Here is an 18,854-nt window from a genome sequence, read left to right on the forward strand (position 1 = left end):
CGCTGTAGTACCTGTTCAAGGCTCGGAAGATGATCTGTACCGTCAAATGTGCCGTAATGAGCAAACTGAGACATGTCGACTTGATACTCGTGTCTGCGGCTGGTGACAACTGAGGGAAGTTCATCGCAGGCTAGAAACACGCTGTTCACAAACCTCTTTCTGGCATCTGAATACACGGCATGGCCTTTGTCCAACACACGGTTAAGATCTGCTCTGGTAATGAATTCATCCTCGTGTAAGAATGACAGGAAAACCAAACTGTTCGCCATGCATTGCTGATTCCGGTACTTTCCATACTTAGCATTGGCCTGGCTTCGGGATGCACAGATGCTACTCACTCGTGGGCGACTTTCACTGTTTGTAACCTGTACATGAGACGGTCCTGGAGCTTCTCCATCATGCTGCGTTTGCACAGTTAGCTGGGGTTCAGTCTGGATTACCTGTTGTACTTTAGCATTTGGCACAGATGATGAGCTAACACCTCTCTTTACCACATCTGCATAAGACACTGCGGCTGTCTGAACGCTGAGCTGCACTTCTGGACTGGGAATACTTGTAACAGACACCTTTACCTGCTCACCGGTCTGAGAAAGATTTACCTGTTCCTTCTCCTTTTGCCATCTAAGCTTCTGGGCCTGTGACCTTTGACCTTTCCTTGGCATTTTGTGCAAGTACAAACTGGACCTTATATGTATTTATACACAAATTTTTACAAAAATCAACCTGTAAACACTGAAAAACTCCTCAAGTTTCTATTAAATGGATAAATGTAAAACTATACAAATGGTAAAGTGTTCTTATAACTGTTTAATTGATGTAAAAAGGCTGGCTTAAATACAAACTCAATATAAAAGTTATTGAAAGATCCTTAAAAAGTTTTATTGTAGCTTTTTCAAAAACTGTATATGATTCTTTTTTTTAACCAGACTGGTTAATGAATAGGTCTATACTTCTGTGAAGTAATATGCAGAATAAATCTCAACAATCAACAGGCTATAATAAAACTCTTAGCTTTGAAGTAGACTTTGTGTAAATCTTTGAGATATCTAAAATTTAAAGCAAATATAAGGAGCTGTGGTGGTGTAGTGATCAGATGACAGGCGATGAGGATTCTTCAGCTGGATGTTCTGCAGCAGTCAGGAAACAGGAAGTCTGGGTCCTCAGGGCAGCTTCTCAATGACAATTGTAACTCAATACTTACACTGAGTAACAGAAATGGGTTTGTCCTTAAATAATATTAGTATAAACTTAATGTAGTCAAATGTTATAGTCAATGAAACAGACTTGAAAAATGTAGTTCAATCTAATTTAATATTTATCTAAATACAGCAGTCTGAATGTATATATTACAAAATAACCAGATTGTCTTATTACAAATAAACCTTTAAGAGGTGTATATTTTATATAATTTATCAAAGCAATTGCACCTGTAAGCCAAACAGCCAATCAATGTTTATTCCAAAGTGTAATGCAAAATTAAAATGACAAATGTAGGGCTGTGTAAGTAGTTTCTACTGTGAGTTCTACTGTACTGAAATTCTACTACTGTAATTTTAACTTTCTACTTGTGATTTCCAGCAAAATGACTGGATGTGAGAGAGTTTAACGACAGGAAAGATGGAGCAGTGAGAGCAGAGATCTCTCAGAATTCTGAATACAGATTGACGAAGTTCTGGTAACCTCAATTTCAAAAACTTAGATTCTGGTAAGACTGGATTTCAAGTCACAGGATTGCGTTTCAACTCAGGTTCAAGTTTGTCAAATTAGATAGAGCACATGGCGGAGAATGGATAGAAGATAGAATGGCTTGTCAAAAAAGATTGAGCAGGGAGAGGGAGAGTGATAGGACAGACTGAATTGCTTGTTAATGATAGAGGGAGAGGGTTTTCTGCAGCAGGTCACCTGTAAGACAGAAAGAAAGTGGAATTAGACACACTTCCAATAAACCTGGCTTTACCGTATTTTTCAGACTATAAGGCACATTTAAAAGCCTTTAATTTTCTCAAAAATAGACAGTGCACCTTATGTATGGTTGTGCTTACTGATTTCAAACCACTTCTATGTGCTACACGGCACTCTGTCAAATCTGTCAAATGTTTTAGTATGACTTTGGTAAGCTACAAAGCAGCACCACTTGATGTATTGTCGGAGCATGGCTACCATAGTCAGCACCCTCGTAGAGTAATTCGTACTGTGCTTCAACATAATACGGTGTGTGTGTATAAGGGCCTGGCACCTGTTGAGAGCCATGCTTATGAAGCAGATTTCAAACTGATCAATCCACATTCATCAGTCCATAAATCCTGAAAAGTGAGTGTATTGTTCTGTATTTTGAGAGTTATTGTAAATGAGTTGAATAAAGTTTGACTTATCTGTTTTGTTTGGCTTAATGTGCCTTAGAATTTAGTGCGCCTTACAGTCCGAAAAATACAGAACACATATATCATTACACACTGAAGAGTCGTACAGTACATTATTAGATTCAACTGAATGAAAATGTTTATCATATGGTGGTGGAACATTTCTAAGGACATTTTTGCATTCTATTAACACAATAAAAACAAACAGTCTGTAAACCAAGATGTGGTGCTACAGTAACTTACTATAAACATTATATGGTCAAGCTAAACCCACACAATGAAGTCAGAGCAGACAGTTTCAGACCACCTGCTTTAAACACTTCACATGCACTCAACTCACATGATCCTAAATGCCCAAAGGTCTCAAATTCCCGTTTCTGTGTGTACTTACCTGGTACAACAGTATATCATAATGTCTGGGGAGCAGTTAACATAAAAGTAAAAAATAATTTACTCAGTATGACTTTTGGCAAAATGAAAAATTTGGAGACAGATGACTCCTATACAGCAGTTTCTACATTTTTCAGTCAAATTTGGGGCATGTTTAATACACACTCCACTAAATCTACAATAAACTTAGCATGGCCGATATTAGGGCCTAATTAAAAATGAGAGAGATCTGTAAGTCTGGAAATGTTTACATAGACTTTTCTAGGATCTGATGATTGCCAAGAGCTGTGCTGACTCACTGCACTAAACTGAATCTCCTGTATCTTGTATTTTGCTCGTTTGTGTTGTTGTGTTTGCACATCTCTGTTGCTTGTGGGGCTCGCACACAAGAATTTCACTCGCATGTGCTGTGCCAGTGTGCCTGCACATGTGATGTGACAATAAAAGTGATTTGATTTGATTTGATTTATAATGAGAAACATTTCCCTCAGACAAACCTTTACTTACCAGACTGAGACGATCAGATCAGCAGTCTAGAGAAAGGAAACAATTCATCAGATCACTGTTTGATGATTCAGACTGTTGAGCCTCTTCACACACAATCCAATTTACTGTGACATAAATTAACTAGTAAAATTCTTAATTTATTTAAGGCTTTATTAGCTTACTGTAGTCTAAAGAGGAGATAAATGAACTGCAGCGTCTCACATGGCTATAGCAAGTGTAATAAAAGCATTCATTACTACAGAAATATAAAGAATAGCCAGCAATATTTGTTGGCACAAGTGCAGGATATACCAAATATTTCCTACACCATGTAATAAAACCTGACTTTGTGTTTTTGCCAATCAGTAAATGGAAACATATCACAAAAAGTCAAACTACTGTATGTAAGTTGCCAAATGTGCTACGCAATGCCAGGTTCATACTGCTTCAGTTACAATCACTGTTTACTTACCAGCAAAGGCAAAACCAAAGATCTCTTTCACTCTGCGTAACAAAAGACAAAGCACAAAAACACAGAATGAGACAACTCAAATCAGCATCACAGTCAATACTGCATCACTCTGTGTAGTCCAAAAGATTCAGTACACTTCTTTGTTTACCACAGCAACAAACAACTCTCCTCTTTTTTCTACACCTTATTAAAGATTACTGTCTTCATTAAGGTAAAATGTGGTTTCATCCATTTGTAATAAGCCACACACGTTTCTCAGTTATGTGATAGCTCTATTAGTTTGGTGCTATTAGATAACACAGTAGATTTAATAAGCAATGATTTGCTACACCTAGCTCTGCACACTTTATCCAATTCTGACATCACAATTTCAAAGCATGAACAATCATAAATGAAAGCTTGGATGTTATTTTTGTAGGCTTCAACATTTGAGTTCTTCTGCATTCAAATTCTGCTTCCTAAAAATATTATCACCTGCACACATTTAATATGCTGTTGTTTTAAATATCTACATATCATATTTATAATATTAATGGTGCACTGCTGCATTTTATTTATTTGAAGGTGGACTTTTTTATATTTCGTTAGTTTTTCACAAAGTGAGAAGTTAAACAGAGCTGCAGGTGTAGGTTTCATTAAAAAAAAAAAACAACCTGCACAAACAAGTGTTTGTTAAACAGTTCTTAAAATTTAACTAAAAAACTAAAATTAACTAATTAAAAAAAACTTCTTGTTAAGAGATGTTATTATTCTTATATTATGTGTTTCATCCTCACTCTCTCTCTCCCTTCTGTTAATTAACCCACAGCACAAAAACACACCGGTACAGGCACGTGACTCTTTTTTCTCCCGGCTTTCAGTCAGAAGCTGTGTCCCAAAATGTCGGCTGCATCCTCCGGAGGCCGCATTTGAAGGCCGATTATGTCACAGCCAGTCGACGAAGGCTGTCTCAAATGCGGCCGACAAATGAGTCCTTCATTTCCCCGAATAAACTTTTAACATATTTTTAGGCGAGAAAGTAGCGGTGTAAATTACAAATATCTGCTTGGTTTATCAAGACATCGCATATTTGCAAAAGTGTGCCGATGTTTTCAGAGACGTCTGTCACCCACCGGCTCGATGGCAAGCCGGGAGGGGGGTTCAGACCCCCGCTCTTTCGCTACTCAGGTTAAACATGATATACAAGTCACTCTGATAACTTAAAAATGTAATTGTTTGCCTTTTTCTGTGTTTTATTTGTTCTGGAGTAAATCGGTTTGGCTGAGATCAAAGTTATTAGATTATTAGATTAAATAAAGCTTTATTAATCCATCCGGTGGGTCCTCCGGGATTTTCACACAGCTCAATAAACGTTAAACGGTCGAGAATTTACGCCAGTGTCCTGTTATATTTTAAATAGCAAGGAGCAGACGGCCGAGTTTATTAAACTCCAGCGAGACAGCGGTGACGCAAATCTGAAGGCTAGACCGTCCAGTTTCACAGCCTTCTCGGTCCACGTAGACCGCGAAAGCTGGGTCCTCCGAAAGATGCAGCCGACGTTTTGGGACACAGCTAATGGCGGTAAAATGGCTCCTTTGAAGTTGCCGACCCTGCTGCTTCAGCAGCTAATCAGTGGTTCTAAAATGACGGCTCATTACCTTACAACCGAAAGAATGAGGCCGTTTTTAACTGACTGATTTGTGAAGAGAACTAACTTCAGCTTCCCTAACAGACTCAGAAACACTAACACACCGAATGAACCAAATACAACACAATAACTGTAATAAACAATCAAATGAACCATATTAATTTCACACTGGGCCTATAGCAGCTAGGCTAGGCGTTAGCACTTAGGGCTAGCATACCAAACACTCCTTTTAAATAGTAAAATTACAACGTTTCACTAAAAAAGCAGCCATTGTGTTACTTTAACATGACTTATACTTCGACTGGCTTCATAAGTCACTAACAACAACTGGGTAAATCCCTCATACAGCTTATAGACATTTCATTTCAGATAAGAGAGACAGAGAAGCAGCACTTACCGGCACGGATTGAGCTGAGAGTGGACAGAGATTCAGGAGTCAGGCGGAGACGTAAAAAAGGAGGCATTCACGAGTAGTGGGAAAAGTGGGAAACTCCGCAATTACACAAAATAGGCATGGAAAACGTGAAAATATATGTAAATTTAAATATTATTATACTAGATTTTTTTGCAACAAAAAACAACTTTTAATTTAATTCTATAAGTTTAATAAATGTTTCAAATGGGATTCTTTGAATTTGAAATAATGGTTAAAAGACATAAATAAACACAAGGTCATTATGTTAAAATGTACTTTATTATGATAGATTTATTTAACTGACTGCAGTAATAAGAACAGTCTTCTTCTGAACACCAACACCAAGGAGCTGGTGTTGGTGATCGCCTAAGCATCCTCACAGTAGGAGCTGCAGAGGCTCATCTCACTCCACTGCAGGACTCAAGAGGTTCAGGAGGTCCCTTAACCCCACTGCCATGAGACTTTTTAACAGCGACTCCTGACATGTTCATTGCACATTTGTTTCTTTTACTCCAATACATATTGGTTGTAATCATATGAATTCTGAATTGCTTTAAAGCTGAAGCTGTCTGCTAAAACTAGCTGAAAAAGCTGAAAAGTTGCAGAAAAGGGTGGCCTTTTGTTGTGGGCAGTCTGAGGTACACCTGTGCACTACTCATGATGTCAGATCAGCATCCTGATGTGGCACACCTGTGAGGTGGGATGGATTACCTCAATATAGCAGATGTGCCCACTACCACACATTTGGACTGATTTGTGACCACTGTTTGGGAGGGATGGTTATATTGTGTATCTGGAATGAATTTTAGGTCTCTACATCCATCCCATGAGGAATGGGAGCAGTAACAAAGGTGTTGCGTTTATATTTTTGTTGAGTGTATATTTGGCAGAAATACTATATTTGGCACAAATCTTATAAAATAGCAGAAATAGTATGATTTAGCACAATAGTAATAACTTAAACAGAAAAATTGGAAAAGCAAAATGGACAGGTGAAAAAATGCTGAACATGCTGAGGGTCCCTCAAATATACTTGTTAAATGAAAAAAAATCAGCAAAAAAATCTATAACAGCCACACAATCACAAATATGTACACATAAGGAAACACACATGCACAGAGAGACACACACACAAGATCCAATTCAGTCACCCAGTCTAAATATATTGAATTTGAATCTTAGAATGAGATCATCCCATTAAAAGGCTCTCTCTCTCTCTCTCTCTCTCTCTCTCTCTCTCTCTGTCACACTGTCACACACACACACACACACACACACACACACACACACACACACACACACACAGACACACACACACACACACGGAGAGAGAAGTAAGTTTCTAGGTCAGCCTGGGAGCTGCTGAATTTGAATCCACCAATCAGAGAGGCTGTGCACTTTTCCCCGCCAAAACAGGTGCATCTATTTGCACACGCAGCACAGAGAGGCACAGGATTATTGCAGTCTATTTCTCATAGTGACGACTCCCCTCAAACAAATGACCATAATTTCCTAACCGTAGGGGCTAGAGCGGTCATTCTTACACCGTTTTGTTCAGAAGAGATGGGGGAATCTTCCAGTGTTGACAATTTATCATTAAAATGCGAATTTTTAGAGATATATGACATGAATGACTTGTTGACTTAGAAGCCACGAATTCCCCAATATGCAAATTTGAATGCCTCAGACCACATATATGATTGGCTGGCTGGGAAGCCGTGCAGGCCCTGATTTGTGGATTTGAATTCCTCAGCCCTCAGATATGATTGGCTGGCTTAGAAGCCATGAAGGCCCCAATATGCAAATTTGAATGCCTCAGGACACATATATGATTGGCTGGGAAGCCGTGCAGGCCCTGATTTGAAAATTTGAATGTCTCAGTCCTCACAGAGGATTGGCTGCCTGGGTACCTGGCAGAAATATATAGAAATACTATGATTAAGCATAAATACTACATTTAGTAGAAATACTATGTTTTAGCACAAATACTATAAAAAGCAGAAATACTATATTAAGCACAAATCCTATAAAAAGCAGAAATACTATATTAGGCACAAATCCTATAAAAAGCAGAAATACTATATTAGGCACAAATAGTATAAAAAGCAGAAATACTATAATTTAGCAGAAATACTATGTTAGGCACAAATCCTATAAAAAGCAGAAATACTATAATTTAGCAGAAATACTATATTAGGCACAAATCTTATGAAAAGCAGAAATAGTATGATTTAGCAGAAATACTGTATTTAGCACAAGTACCTATTCGCTATGATTTTTGCTATTTTTTGCTATTATACTTTTTAAAATATTAGGCTTTTTTCCTTTAATTTGTCCCATTGAAATGAATGGAAAACTTCCAAAATTCTGCTAAATTTTGCTTGTTTTTGAAACTTAACTACTTCCTCATACTTTCGCCTAGAACAACCATTCAAACTTTAAAATGTTCACAAATTATTGGGCTATTCAGGTATGATTCAGCTATTTCAAATCTTTTACCGTTTTACTTTTATGCCTCTTAAAGTTTTGAGTTGCAAAATTGTGATTTTTCACAAAATACAAGCGTTGTTATGGTTGCTATGCTCTTGGCTTCCAGTGTGACACTGAAGCTTTTGCAGTCTTCTCTTCATGTCCGAACAACTGTTTGCTACTTGCTCAATTTTCACTCAACTTCCACAAATTATACATCAAAACATAGGTATTTTTGCTGGCTTTCAGGAAATGTCACTATCATTGTTGTGGGATTTATAGAATTTTCGCAAATCTCCTCAGACCAACACAATGTCAGAAAACTCTCCATATAAAGTGAATGGAGAGCTTGTTCAAAATCACCGCTGGATTTCTGTAATGAGAGGCATATTCGAATCGTCATATCTCCTTAACGAAGCAAAGTTAAGACATGAGGCTTGTCCCCGAATATCTTCAGACACCCCTGACGCTCACAATTCAAGAATTTCTTTCTCACCTATTACCGTTCTGAAATGAGTTGGACTTGTTTGAGGGTAGGAAATTCGTCCTTCGCTCAGATTTCTTCAGATTTCAAACTGTGGAAATGAAGCACTTTTTTCTCTCGTCATAACTTTTTTTTGGATTTCCACAGAGACCTGAAAATTTCCATGATTGTTCACCAAAGCCTGCTGTCTCTTACGGTGAAAGAATGATATCGATACTCCAAATAGATTTCAAGTCACAAAGCGTTGTTTGAGGGCAAGTCAAGGCAGTTTTTGCTTCGCTCTACTCAGTTATGGTGCATTAGAAGTCAAATATCTTTAATAATTCATATTTTAATGATAAATTGTAAACACTGGAAGATTCCCCCATCTCTTCTGAACAAAACGGTGTAAGAATGACCGCTCTAGCCCCTACGGTTTGGAAATTATGGTCATTTGTTTGAGGGGAGTCCTCACTATGAGAAATAGGCTGCAATAATCCTGTGCCTCTCTGTGCTGCGTGTGTAAAAAGATGCACATGTTTTGGCGGGAAAAAGTACACAGGCTCTCTGATTGGTGGATTCAAATTTAGCAGCTCCCAGGCTGACCTAGAAACTTACTTCTCTCTCCCTGTGCATTTTTTTGCTGATTTTTTCATTTAACAAGTATATTTGAGGGACCCTCAGCATGTTCATCATTTTTTCAGCTGTCCATTTTGCTTTTCCAATTTTTCTGTTTAACTGATTACTATTGTGCTAAATCATACTATTTCTGCTATTTTATAAGATTTGTGCCTAATATAGTATTTCTGCTAAATTACAGTATTTCTGCTTTTTATACTATTTGTGCTAAAACATAGTATTTCTACTAAATGTAGTATTTATGCTTAATCATACTATTTCTGCTTTTTATGGGATTTGTGCTTAATATACTATTTCTGCTTTTTATAGGATTTTTGCTCAAACATAGTATTTCTACTAAATGTAGTGTTTATGCTTAATCATCCTATTTCTGCTTTTTATAGGATTTGTGCTTAATATAGTATTTCTGCTAAATTATAGTATTTCTGCTTTTTATAGTATTTGTGCTAAAACATAGTATTTCTACTAAATGTAGTATTTATGCTTAATCATAGTATTTCTATATATTTCTGCCAGGTCCCCAGGCAGCCAATCCTCTGTGAGGACTTAGACATTCAAATTTTCAAATCAGGGCCTGCACGGTTTCCCAGCCAATCATATATGTGTCCTGAGGCATTCAAATTTGCATATTGGGGCCTTCATGGCTTCTAAGCCAGCCAATCATATCTGAGGGCTGAGGAATTCAAATCCACAAATCAGGGCCTGCACGGCTTCCCAGCCAGCCAATCATATATGTGGCCTCAGGCATTCAAATTTGCATATTGGGGAATTCGTGGCTTCTAAGTCAACAAGTCATCCATGTCGTATATCTCTAAAAATTCACATTTTAATGATAAATTGTTAACACTGGAAGATTCCCCCATCTCTTCTGAACAAAACGGTGTAAGAATGACCGCTCTAGCCCCTACGGTTAGGAAATTATGGTCATTTGTTTGAGGGGAGTCCTCACTATGAGAAATAGGCTGCAATAATCCTGTGCCTCTCTGTGCTGCGTGTGTAAAAAGATGCACCTGTTTTGGTGGGGAAAAGTAACGCTTATCTAGTGCTCACTGCTGGTTAATTCCTGAAATCTCTAATAGGGATTTCAAGGTGTTGGCAATGATCCGAGATCATTTTAGAAACTTGTGGGCCTCGAGTTCACACAAATGATAGTTGGTGACCAAAGACAGTCAACATGTAGCACTTACTCTGTTGCTCCTATCATATCAGCATGGAAATAATTTCACTTTTCCCTTCTTAAGGATGTTTGCCTCTTATCCGGGCACCAAGACATATTTTTCCCATCTAGACATCAGTCCTAACTCCTCCCACCTGCTTTCTCACGGGAAGAAGATAGTCCTGGCTATAGCTGAGGGGGCCCAAGACATCAGTCAGCTAACTGTCACCCTGGCTCCCCTGCAGACTCTGCACGCCTACCAGCTTCGGGTAGACCCCGGAAACTTTAAGGTGCCTAAACACCTCAGACCTATTTACAGCCCTTCCATCCCCTTCTTGCATTGGATTTTTTTTTAATTTACTTTTAATCTTTTAATCAGAGATAATCAGTTTTTTGTTATTCAGATTTTCCTATTAAGTATATCTACTAATCCAGTAAAGCCTGAACCACAAAATAATTGCCAGAAACTCATGTATCAAATATGATGCACTTGCTACAGGGTTAATATATATACTTGTGCAATTTCTTTGTTGTATGCTATAAGCCGTACAGGTGACTGCAATGTATGAAATTGTATTTATTTGTGCATTTTAATTCTGCATGCAAAAGATAATCCTATTAGTATGTAGGGATTTTTTCAGTAATTCTATAATAGAGTTTAACTGAACTAAAAAGAAAACAACAGATTTACTAACTGTAAGTCTGCTGCTGTTTTGTTTTTCCAGCCTGTTCAGATGACAAATCAACTAGTTTGTTTTATGAAGGAGGAAAAAAAATGGAAAAATGTTTTTTTTAATCTTTTGACAGCACTAATTAAAATAAATAATACATTTGATTAAATGGGTTCCTCCAGGAATATTGAAATGGGGTGCAAAAAGGCAGTATGTGAACCAGTCGGGAAATCTGAAAAATGGTTAAAAAAAAATTATAAGTGAACAAAATGACAATGTGTATAAGTATACGGTATTGTATTATACATATATGACAATTGTGGATGTTTGGGGAATTACAAGCTGTGAAACTAGCCGTTGTGAGGCGAGAGGGTGAGAAGGAGACGATATTTTTAATGCATTGTTTGGCACTTAAAATTATCAGACATGCTTTCTGTGCAAATTACACAATACTACATCACTATATTAACAATAACACACTGAGGACGACAAATGGCAGTGTGTGGGTTCATGATTTTCAGAAAACTGACACATACTATAAATTATGTAAGTATGTTGTTCACTTTTTACCAATCTTTTGTGTTTCTCCTGCAGCTGCTGTCGCACAGTATGCTCGTCAGCCTTGCCTGTTACTTGGGGGATGAATTCACACCGGTGGCTCACGCCGCCATGGACAAGTACCTGTCAGCGTTTGCTGCTGTTCTTGCTGAGAAATACAGATGAGACTCAAGCACTGGGTTTCCAGAAAGCATACGAGGCATTTATGATGCTATGTAAAATCTTTTTGTTTTTCTCTGTATGTGTCTCTGTCATTACTTTGTTACATTTTTAATGGTAAAAAATGTGCAATTCGTGTGTTAGTTTTTGTGCTGTTATATTATCAAATAAAAACAAATCGAATCTGTGGTGTTTCACGCATTATCATATCACGTTCAAAATGCATTGTGTTGATCATTTTCAAGGAATTCATCATTTGACTGAGTTAAGTTTTTTTAGTTGCTCACCGTCATGTCAGCTGATAATTTACATTATTTTACTTAAGCAAGCTTTCCTACTGTAAAATATTTTCATAATAAATAATACATTTACAACTACAAAGGCACATTTAATATTAAATCTAATCTGTTTTTTGTTTTATTGTTTTATTTTTCTAGTATTACAGAAACAAAGGATTCAGGTTTTAACACCAGTGAATTGGGAGGACTCTCCAGGTTTATCTATGGACCTCAAATAAAGTATTTACGGTACACAGAGCAACAGTGCCCCCATTTGGTAAACTGGTGGTAATACAGACGCATGCTGATGCAATATTCAAAGCAGCTCATAGACAAGATGTTAAATGTCAGTTTTTTAGATATTTAAGTGAAATAACTTCTGTAATTTACAGACATCTTTGTTGTGAGTTTGATTACACAAAAATTAACTTTTTTTAGGATTGCCAAAAAGTGCTAATACTCTTTTTTACTTAATGGGAGTGTAAATGTTTTTAATATCATGACAGCAGAATGAACTGCATTCATTTCTTCATCCTTGCTTTTACCTTTGCTGGGTTTTTGTTGTTGTTGTTGTTGTTGTTGTTTTTAACATTTTGAGTTGATTGTAGCAGTCATCTCATGTGAAGAGCATGAGAGATAATTTATGCCTTCTGTTTGTATCTGCGCACAGTTACGCACGGTTGTAATTTTACAATCTACATTTTACAGGCTACATAGTCCAAATAATGCCAAATTACTCATAATTTAGGAGCTGTACTACGCTTAAGTTAAAATCCTCAGACTTCTTTCCCAGTAAAGTAAAAATGCACAGGCTTGATAGTTCCTGTGAACCCTAAACTTGCAGAGACTGGTGTTCTCACCTTTGGTTCTTATCTGTAGCTTCGCGTACGTGAAAATCCATGAGTCAGACAAGGTTGAAATATTTTTAATGAGAGGGAAAAAAGACAAAACATCAGAGACACAGATGAAATTTTTATACACCTGACATCTGTGAGGACCGTGCCCTGTTGGCCTGAAGTAAGAGTCTGCTTGAAGCAATCTTAGCATTAAAATAACTGGGAGACTGCGCAATATGTAAGGAAGCAGTTATTTAGCTCTTCAATACACCATTTTTCAATGTCATTTGGTGAAAAATATTTTTTTATTGACAGAAAAGTTTATTCTCATGGAAAGATAAGGTCCTTTTGTTGGGCCTGATTTTACAGCTATGACTCCAGATGTACATTTACAAAAGTTACTAAAGTGGAAGAAAATAAAAACTGTAACTGGTGATCTCTCTCTGGGCATTTGTTCTCGGTAGGTTATGAAGATATTCTTCGATCGTTATGTGTTTGTAGTTTTACTTTTTCAGGGTTGAGTTAGCACGTTTATTGTGTAATGTATTTTCTGAAATGATACGTTTTTGTTTTCCATTATTTCATCAAATGTGAAAAGCATAAATATCTACTTCTATCTTGTTGATAATGTTTAAAAACACAGAAGGAGCCCGTTTAATCTTTCGTATTAAAAATGAAGCTGCTGTGAGGACGTTGAACACGGCGCTGTCTCTGGTGCTGAAATTAGTTTGATTCCACTGCACTTAGCTATAATTTTGTATTTTCTAATTAGTTGTTTTTGTATTCAGTGTCCTTTTTTCATTCATTTTTTTAAGTGTAGTGTAGGTTTTTTTCTGTTAATTCAGATTTTTTTTCCACACCTCATTTTATTTTGTAGCTTAGCTTCGGTTAACTACATTAACTCTTCTATAAATAAACACAAATATCTTTATGCCCAGTTTGTGGTGTAGCTCTATTGTAAAGATGTGTAGAGGTGAAGGGCTAATTGATCAAGTAGTGGGGCGGTCACGTGCCCGCCCAAGTCCATGGGTTCACTGTTGAGTTCTCATTAATTTCTGGGGCTATTCCGCCACATTTGATAGTTTGCGTTATTCAGCTATAACTAAATAAACTAATCAAATGACCGAGTGACGTAAAGTCATCCGCATGACCATTTTTATCACTGCCAATTCTATCACAGCACCCTGCTGCTTTTCTGTTTCTTTCCCCGTAGGATTGTCTCCCACTTCTTTAATGTCATTTCTCTCCCTTACCTATCCTCTTGTGAATTATGAATTCCGCCGCTTTTCACAGGCTTAATGTCAGAGTTACAGATATATGGGGCAGCTCAGGAACTGCACTGTATCACAAAGTCTTCCACCGTGTAAACCTGAAATCAGTGTTGCAGCTGACCTGTTCCGCTGTGGAGAAGAACAGCTATTGAACGGCTTAGGTTTAAGACATTAATCTTAGACACTTCCACCCTTTGAGTCCCGTCAAAACTTTCAGTTTTGTTTGTTACAGATTAGAGGGAAGAAGGAAACAATAGTCTAACGCGAAACTTACCGCTGTGGGGAAAGGGGGGGAGACGCGTCATTTCGGTTGTAAGATATGCGATAGTTGATGTGTGTTCATTTAATGGAAGCGAGTGCGTAATTGTGACTGGTGGGTGGCCCAAAGCTGTGAGCGGAATGCTAAATCTTTGGCTCTGTCCTCTAACTTGGTCCTTCCTGCTGCAGTGGGCAGACAGAGATTTTAATGTTGCATTAATGTATTTTCTATCATTAAAAAGGGGTAGGTGTCAATGTGACTGTGTTAGTGCGCAATCTGCAGAAAAAATAAAAAACATGGGCAGTGTGAGCATTTACGCATGAGACACATTAGCTATGTCTTCATTGCTAAATAGGCAGAGCGTTCTCACTCCCGAGGCGTAACATGTCGACGTTTTGTCACGTCCCGCGGCGTTCCTGAGGAACGCGAAAGGAGACCTTCGGCGTTCTTATGGTACGCGGCGGGTTATGGCTGGAATCCAGTGCAATGACGCTCCCGCGGTAATAGACGTTCCAGCCCTGTATTCCAGCCCTAAACCTAACCTTATCCCTAGCCCTGACCATAACCTTATTCCTGACCTTAACCAGGACTTTAATGATGTTAAATAGCGTGTTTCTAAGCGATTTGAAGAAAAAGAGCGAACATGTGTAGGTTCAGTCCAGACGGTTCTCATATTCCCTCTTTTTCCGAGGTCGTCATTTAGGAACGTGGTGGGTATCCGAAAACGTAATATGGTGACGATTTGTCACCTAGCGTAAAATGTTACGCTTTGGGAGTGAGAACGGGTTGTAAATAGAGGGGTCGGGATCTGACGGTAAATGATGTTTGGTGTTCTTCTCGGTATAGCACAGGTCAGCTATACACATGGATGTCAGGTTTATGATGGAATAGTTTATAACAGTGTAGCTCTCCTCTGGATAAATCTTGCGCTCCACCTCAGTCTTGTTCCCCTGGAACACACTCATTCGCGGTGCTTTCTAACAAAATACTTCAACCTTACAGAAAACCATGCTGGTTCTTCTTCCGCCTCCTCTCATTTATCTTAACAGCAGAGACAAACACCTGCAAATCTCTCATTTGCACTCCCTGGTATGGTGTGTACACTTTTGAGCAACTAATCTGCGCTGGACATTGGCAGGCAATTATGGATTACTGATTCCATCTTTGCAATTAAATTAGCCCAATATTATATAACCCAAAGAGCGTTCCACTCATCATTCTGACAGCTCTGATAGCTATAGTTCAATTAAACTATTGACCTAACTAACTGCAGTTATTTAGTGTCACTCCGATGCCCTCAAGTAGCACCACACCTTTACCTATATAGCTTCAAAGATTATGAATTAATAATTGTGGGAAAAGGTACAGTTGATACAGATTTCAGTGCTTTCATTTTTTTTCTCTCTTTTCTAAACATAATACAGCGTTCCTGCGGGAAAGTAACAGTAATCTAATTTTTCTGCTCTTGCTCTTGATGAAGGCGGTCGCACTTTTCTCCTCTCCTCCTCTCCCTTAGCTTCCCTGCTTAGCCTCTTATGTCCTTGTCTAGTGTCATGTTTTTTGTATTACTTTTCCCTGGAACACTCTCTCACAGTCTGTTCTCTAAAACCTAAAAGAGGAATTATGGATTGGATCAACTGGTCCCTAGATGCAATTGACACCCCTTTCTCAACGAGAAGTTTGGGCTTGGGTGGGCCTGAGTGCTGAAGATATCTACCTATTCGGAATCATGGTAACAGGGTTCTGGCTAATCGGAGCTGGCTTGGCCCTGACTTATCGAAGAATTAAGAAAGCAGAACCGGCTGTTCAAACCCCCACAAGGCTGCCCGCTGGGATTGGAACGATGGGAGAGGCGTGAGTTTCTCAAAATGGGCTCATTGAGTGCAGCACGGATAAGATCTTGGAGATGCTACGGCTGCTAGCTCGGAATAACATCTCTGGGCGCAAATTGGATGACATCTCGGGGAGGCACGCTGCCGTGAGTTCTCAGAAATCGGCTCCTTGAGCACAAGAAATGACAACATCACAGAACCCAAGTATGGCGAAGCTCGCGGCTCTCCAACGGGAGATTGAGAGACCAGTGTTGGACTGTAGAACTGCTTTGAAATTCATATGAGCTGTTCGCACTAAAGTAAAAACACCATCACTTATGCGGATACCCGTTTGGCGCCAGCTGCAAGGCTGGGGCTGAACAACAAGGACACCTGGGTTGGCTGGAAGACTGTTTACTTAGCCTAGCAGGGCGAAGGACACTGTCTCAGCTGAACTCACACATACATATACACTGATATGCACACACTCATCCCCTCTCCCTTTCCAAACGCCTTCGACGCTTATTCCCTTCCGATGCTGACGGTGGATCAAGGAGACCAGCGCACGCAGGCCCGGATGCACTGTCTAAATCGGCTGTCTCTCACCCTTTACCCACCCCTGTTGCTTGTCATGTGTTTCTTTGGTGTATTTAGAGTTTTTTCATGTGCAGAGGTGTTTTTTTCTGTTCTCAAACTGGTCTCCCTGTTGGAGCTCAGTCTGGGAGGAGTTATTTTTTTCTCCTTATCTTTCCTCATGTGGTGCATTTTCCATTGTTATACCTCTCTGACCTGTCTTCCCCATGTGATGTTTGTGTAATGTATGTGTGGTCAGAGGGTAAGATGGCGCCTCCATTGCGTGCAATAGGTCGGCAGCCTTAGGAAATTTCCCCTTGTGGGACCAATAAACGTTTATCAAATCAAATCAAATTACCATTTTTGCAATAGTAATCCCTTACTTTACTCGCTACTAGAAAAAAGTAATCGGATTACAGTAACGCGTTACAAGTAACTGCCCATCTCTGATTGAGAGTGAGGAGAGCGGCATAAACAGTGAAATAGAAAGTGCAAGCAAGATAAATAAAGTACATTTAAAAAATATAATCTTAAAATTAAATGCATGTATGTTTGTTTGTTCCAGTTGTAATTTACAACAAATCCCCAGCTGTGCACGCAATTCATCGCCCAACAGAAAATGAAATAAACAAAGTAGTATCTAGTATAGTGAAAAACAATAGGGTACTCTCGTTAGAATGAAGAACAGCCTGTTACTGGTCATTTTGCGGTTATGGTTGTTTTTACTTACAAATCCTATAAAATATATGGTTTCTATTTTGAAGTTGTTATTATTTATTAGTTTAGTTTTTATTATAACCTTTGCAAGAGTGAAATCCGCTCTCATATTTCGCCATGTTACAGTCTAAAAACCTAAAAGTACAAACGAGATCCTTTATTTGCCCTCTACTCGGCATCCAGCCCCCCAGTGTGATATAAGATATAACTTATAAGCATGTGTAAAATTTTAAAAAAAAAAATACAAAGGGAAAACGTAAACTTTGCTTCAGTGGGCCTTTATTTCTCTTTTGAGGTGATCCATAACATATTGAAACGGGCGTTAGATCTCCTTCTGGCTTCCAGATGCAGACGGATCTACATTTTAGTGGTACTGCTTTCCGAGAGCGGACACCACCACGGCCATGAACTTCTGGAAGGTAGCCTGAACCTCTGGGGTGAAAGCGGAACCCAGTTTTCCAGCAACAACAATGGTCAGGCAGTCAGAAAGCAGCTGCATGGAGAAAGAAAAAAAGGTATAAGAAAATGTCGTGTTTGCATTAAAAAGAAGAAGAAGAAAGGCGGGTTCTGAGGTTTACCTTGAAGTTGTCGGGGTCGACATGCAGTTTCTCTGAGTGCAGGGTGCTCAGCTCGACGTAGGTGGCTTTAATGTTGTCCATGTTCTTCAGAGCGCTGTCCAGACCGCGGAGCACTTTGATTCCGTGGGCAGCGACTTTCGGGTTGGTGCTGATGGCTTCGGCGTTGTAGAGGTTACCGAAGGAGGAGAAATACCTCTGAGTCCAGGGGTAAACGATCAGACACCTGCAAGGGAGAAACACACGTGAGTTTGGCCACAGGGCACGTCATAGGAAGGATTGTCCTCTTGCAGAGGTGTTCCTTACCTGACCAGAGCCTTGGGCCCAACGTCGTTATAGTCCAGCTTGGAAAAGATGTTGGAGATGATGCTGCGTTCGTTTTCGCTCCACTCAACCATGGTGGCGTTTGATTATGATTTTTTTCTTCAGGCTTGAAGGAAAAGGCTGAATAGTGCTTCACTAGACCCCCTGCATCTATTTAAATGCGTCGAAGCTCCCCCACCCCAAATGAGAAGTCTGCTGTGATAGGCTGGAGATGATGCGCGTGAGATAAACTGCAGACTTCACCAGAAGTTTCTGGATTTGTTGATACGGTTTTGTTATTCGTGTCCTGCGCAATTTAAGCAAAGCCAAAAACAAAATTTCAATTAGCGCAGTTATTGTGCGGCC

The 18,854-nt window shown here is 38.9% G+C and overlaps 2 protein-coding genes and 1 long non-coding RNA gene across 4 annotated transcripts; 1 reads left to right on the forward strand and 2 right to left on the reverse strand.

Annotated features, from left to right (window-relative positions):
* Positions 1–1,292: 1,292 nt before the first annotated feature.
* On the reverse strand, positions 1,293–5,795 carry LOC146702746 (uncharacterized). The gene is made up of 4 exons (XR_014921894.1): positions 5,733–5,795; positions 3,709–3,740; positions 3,258–3,283; positions 1,293–1,902 (listed from the first exon to the last, which is right to left on the reverse strand). It is a non-coding gene; the product is annotated as an uncharacterized LOC146702746 (long non-coding RNA).
* On the forward strand, positions 4,965–12,052 carry LOC146702747 (hemoglobin subunit alpha-D-like). 2 transcript variants are annotated; one of them, XM_085465717.1, is made up of 3 exons: positions 4,965–5,268; positions 10,563–10,767; positions 11,743–12,052. In XM_085465717.1, the coding sequence occupies exons 2-3, from the start codon at positions 10,564–10,566 to the stop codon at positions 11,869–11,871; spliced, it is 333 nt and encodes a 110-aa protein (XP_085321843.1). In that variant the 5' UTR covers positions 4,965–5,268; position 10,563; the 3' UTR covers positions 11,872–12,052. The 2 variants fall into 2 exon arrangements, with proteins under 2 accessions (XP_085321843.1, XP_085321842.1); XM_085465716.1 differs by lacking the exon at positions 4,965–5,268 and having other exon boundaries at positions 10,378–10,767.
* Positions 12,053–17,881: 5,829 nt separating this feature from the next.
* On the reverse strand, positions 17,882–18,645 carry LOC146702748 (hemoglobin subunit beta-1-like). The gene is made up of 3 exons (XM_085467205.1): positions 18,492–18,645; positions 18,189–18,411; positions 17,882–18,103 (listed from the first exon to the last, which is right to left on the reverse strand). Exons 1-3 carry the CDS (start codon positions 18,581–18,583, stop codon positions 17,975–17,977), a joined length of 444 nt encoding a protein of 147 aa, XP_085323331.1. The 5' UTR covers positions 18,584–18,645; the 3' UTR covers positions 17,882–17,974.
* Positions 18,646–18,854: the final 209 nt, after the last annotated feature.

Source organism: Copadichromis virginalis, linkage group LG8 (genome assembly GCF_057382275.1).
Source record: "Copadichromis virginalis isolate Kocher_CV1m ecotype Utaka linkage group LG8, C_Virginalis_male_GT1.1, whole genome shotgun sequence".
NCBI lineage: Eukaryota > Metazoa > Chordata > Actinopteri > Cichliformes > Cichlidae > Copadichromis > Copadichromis virginalis.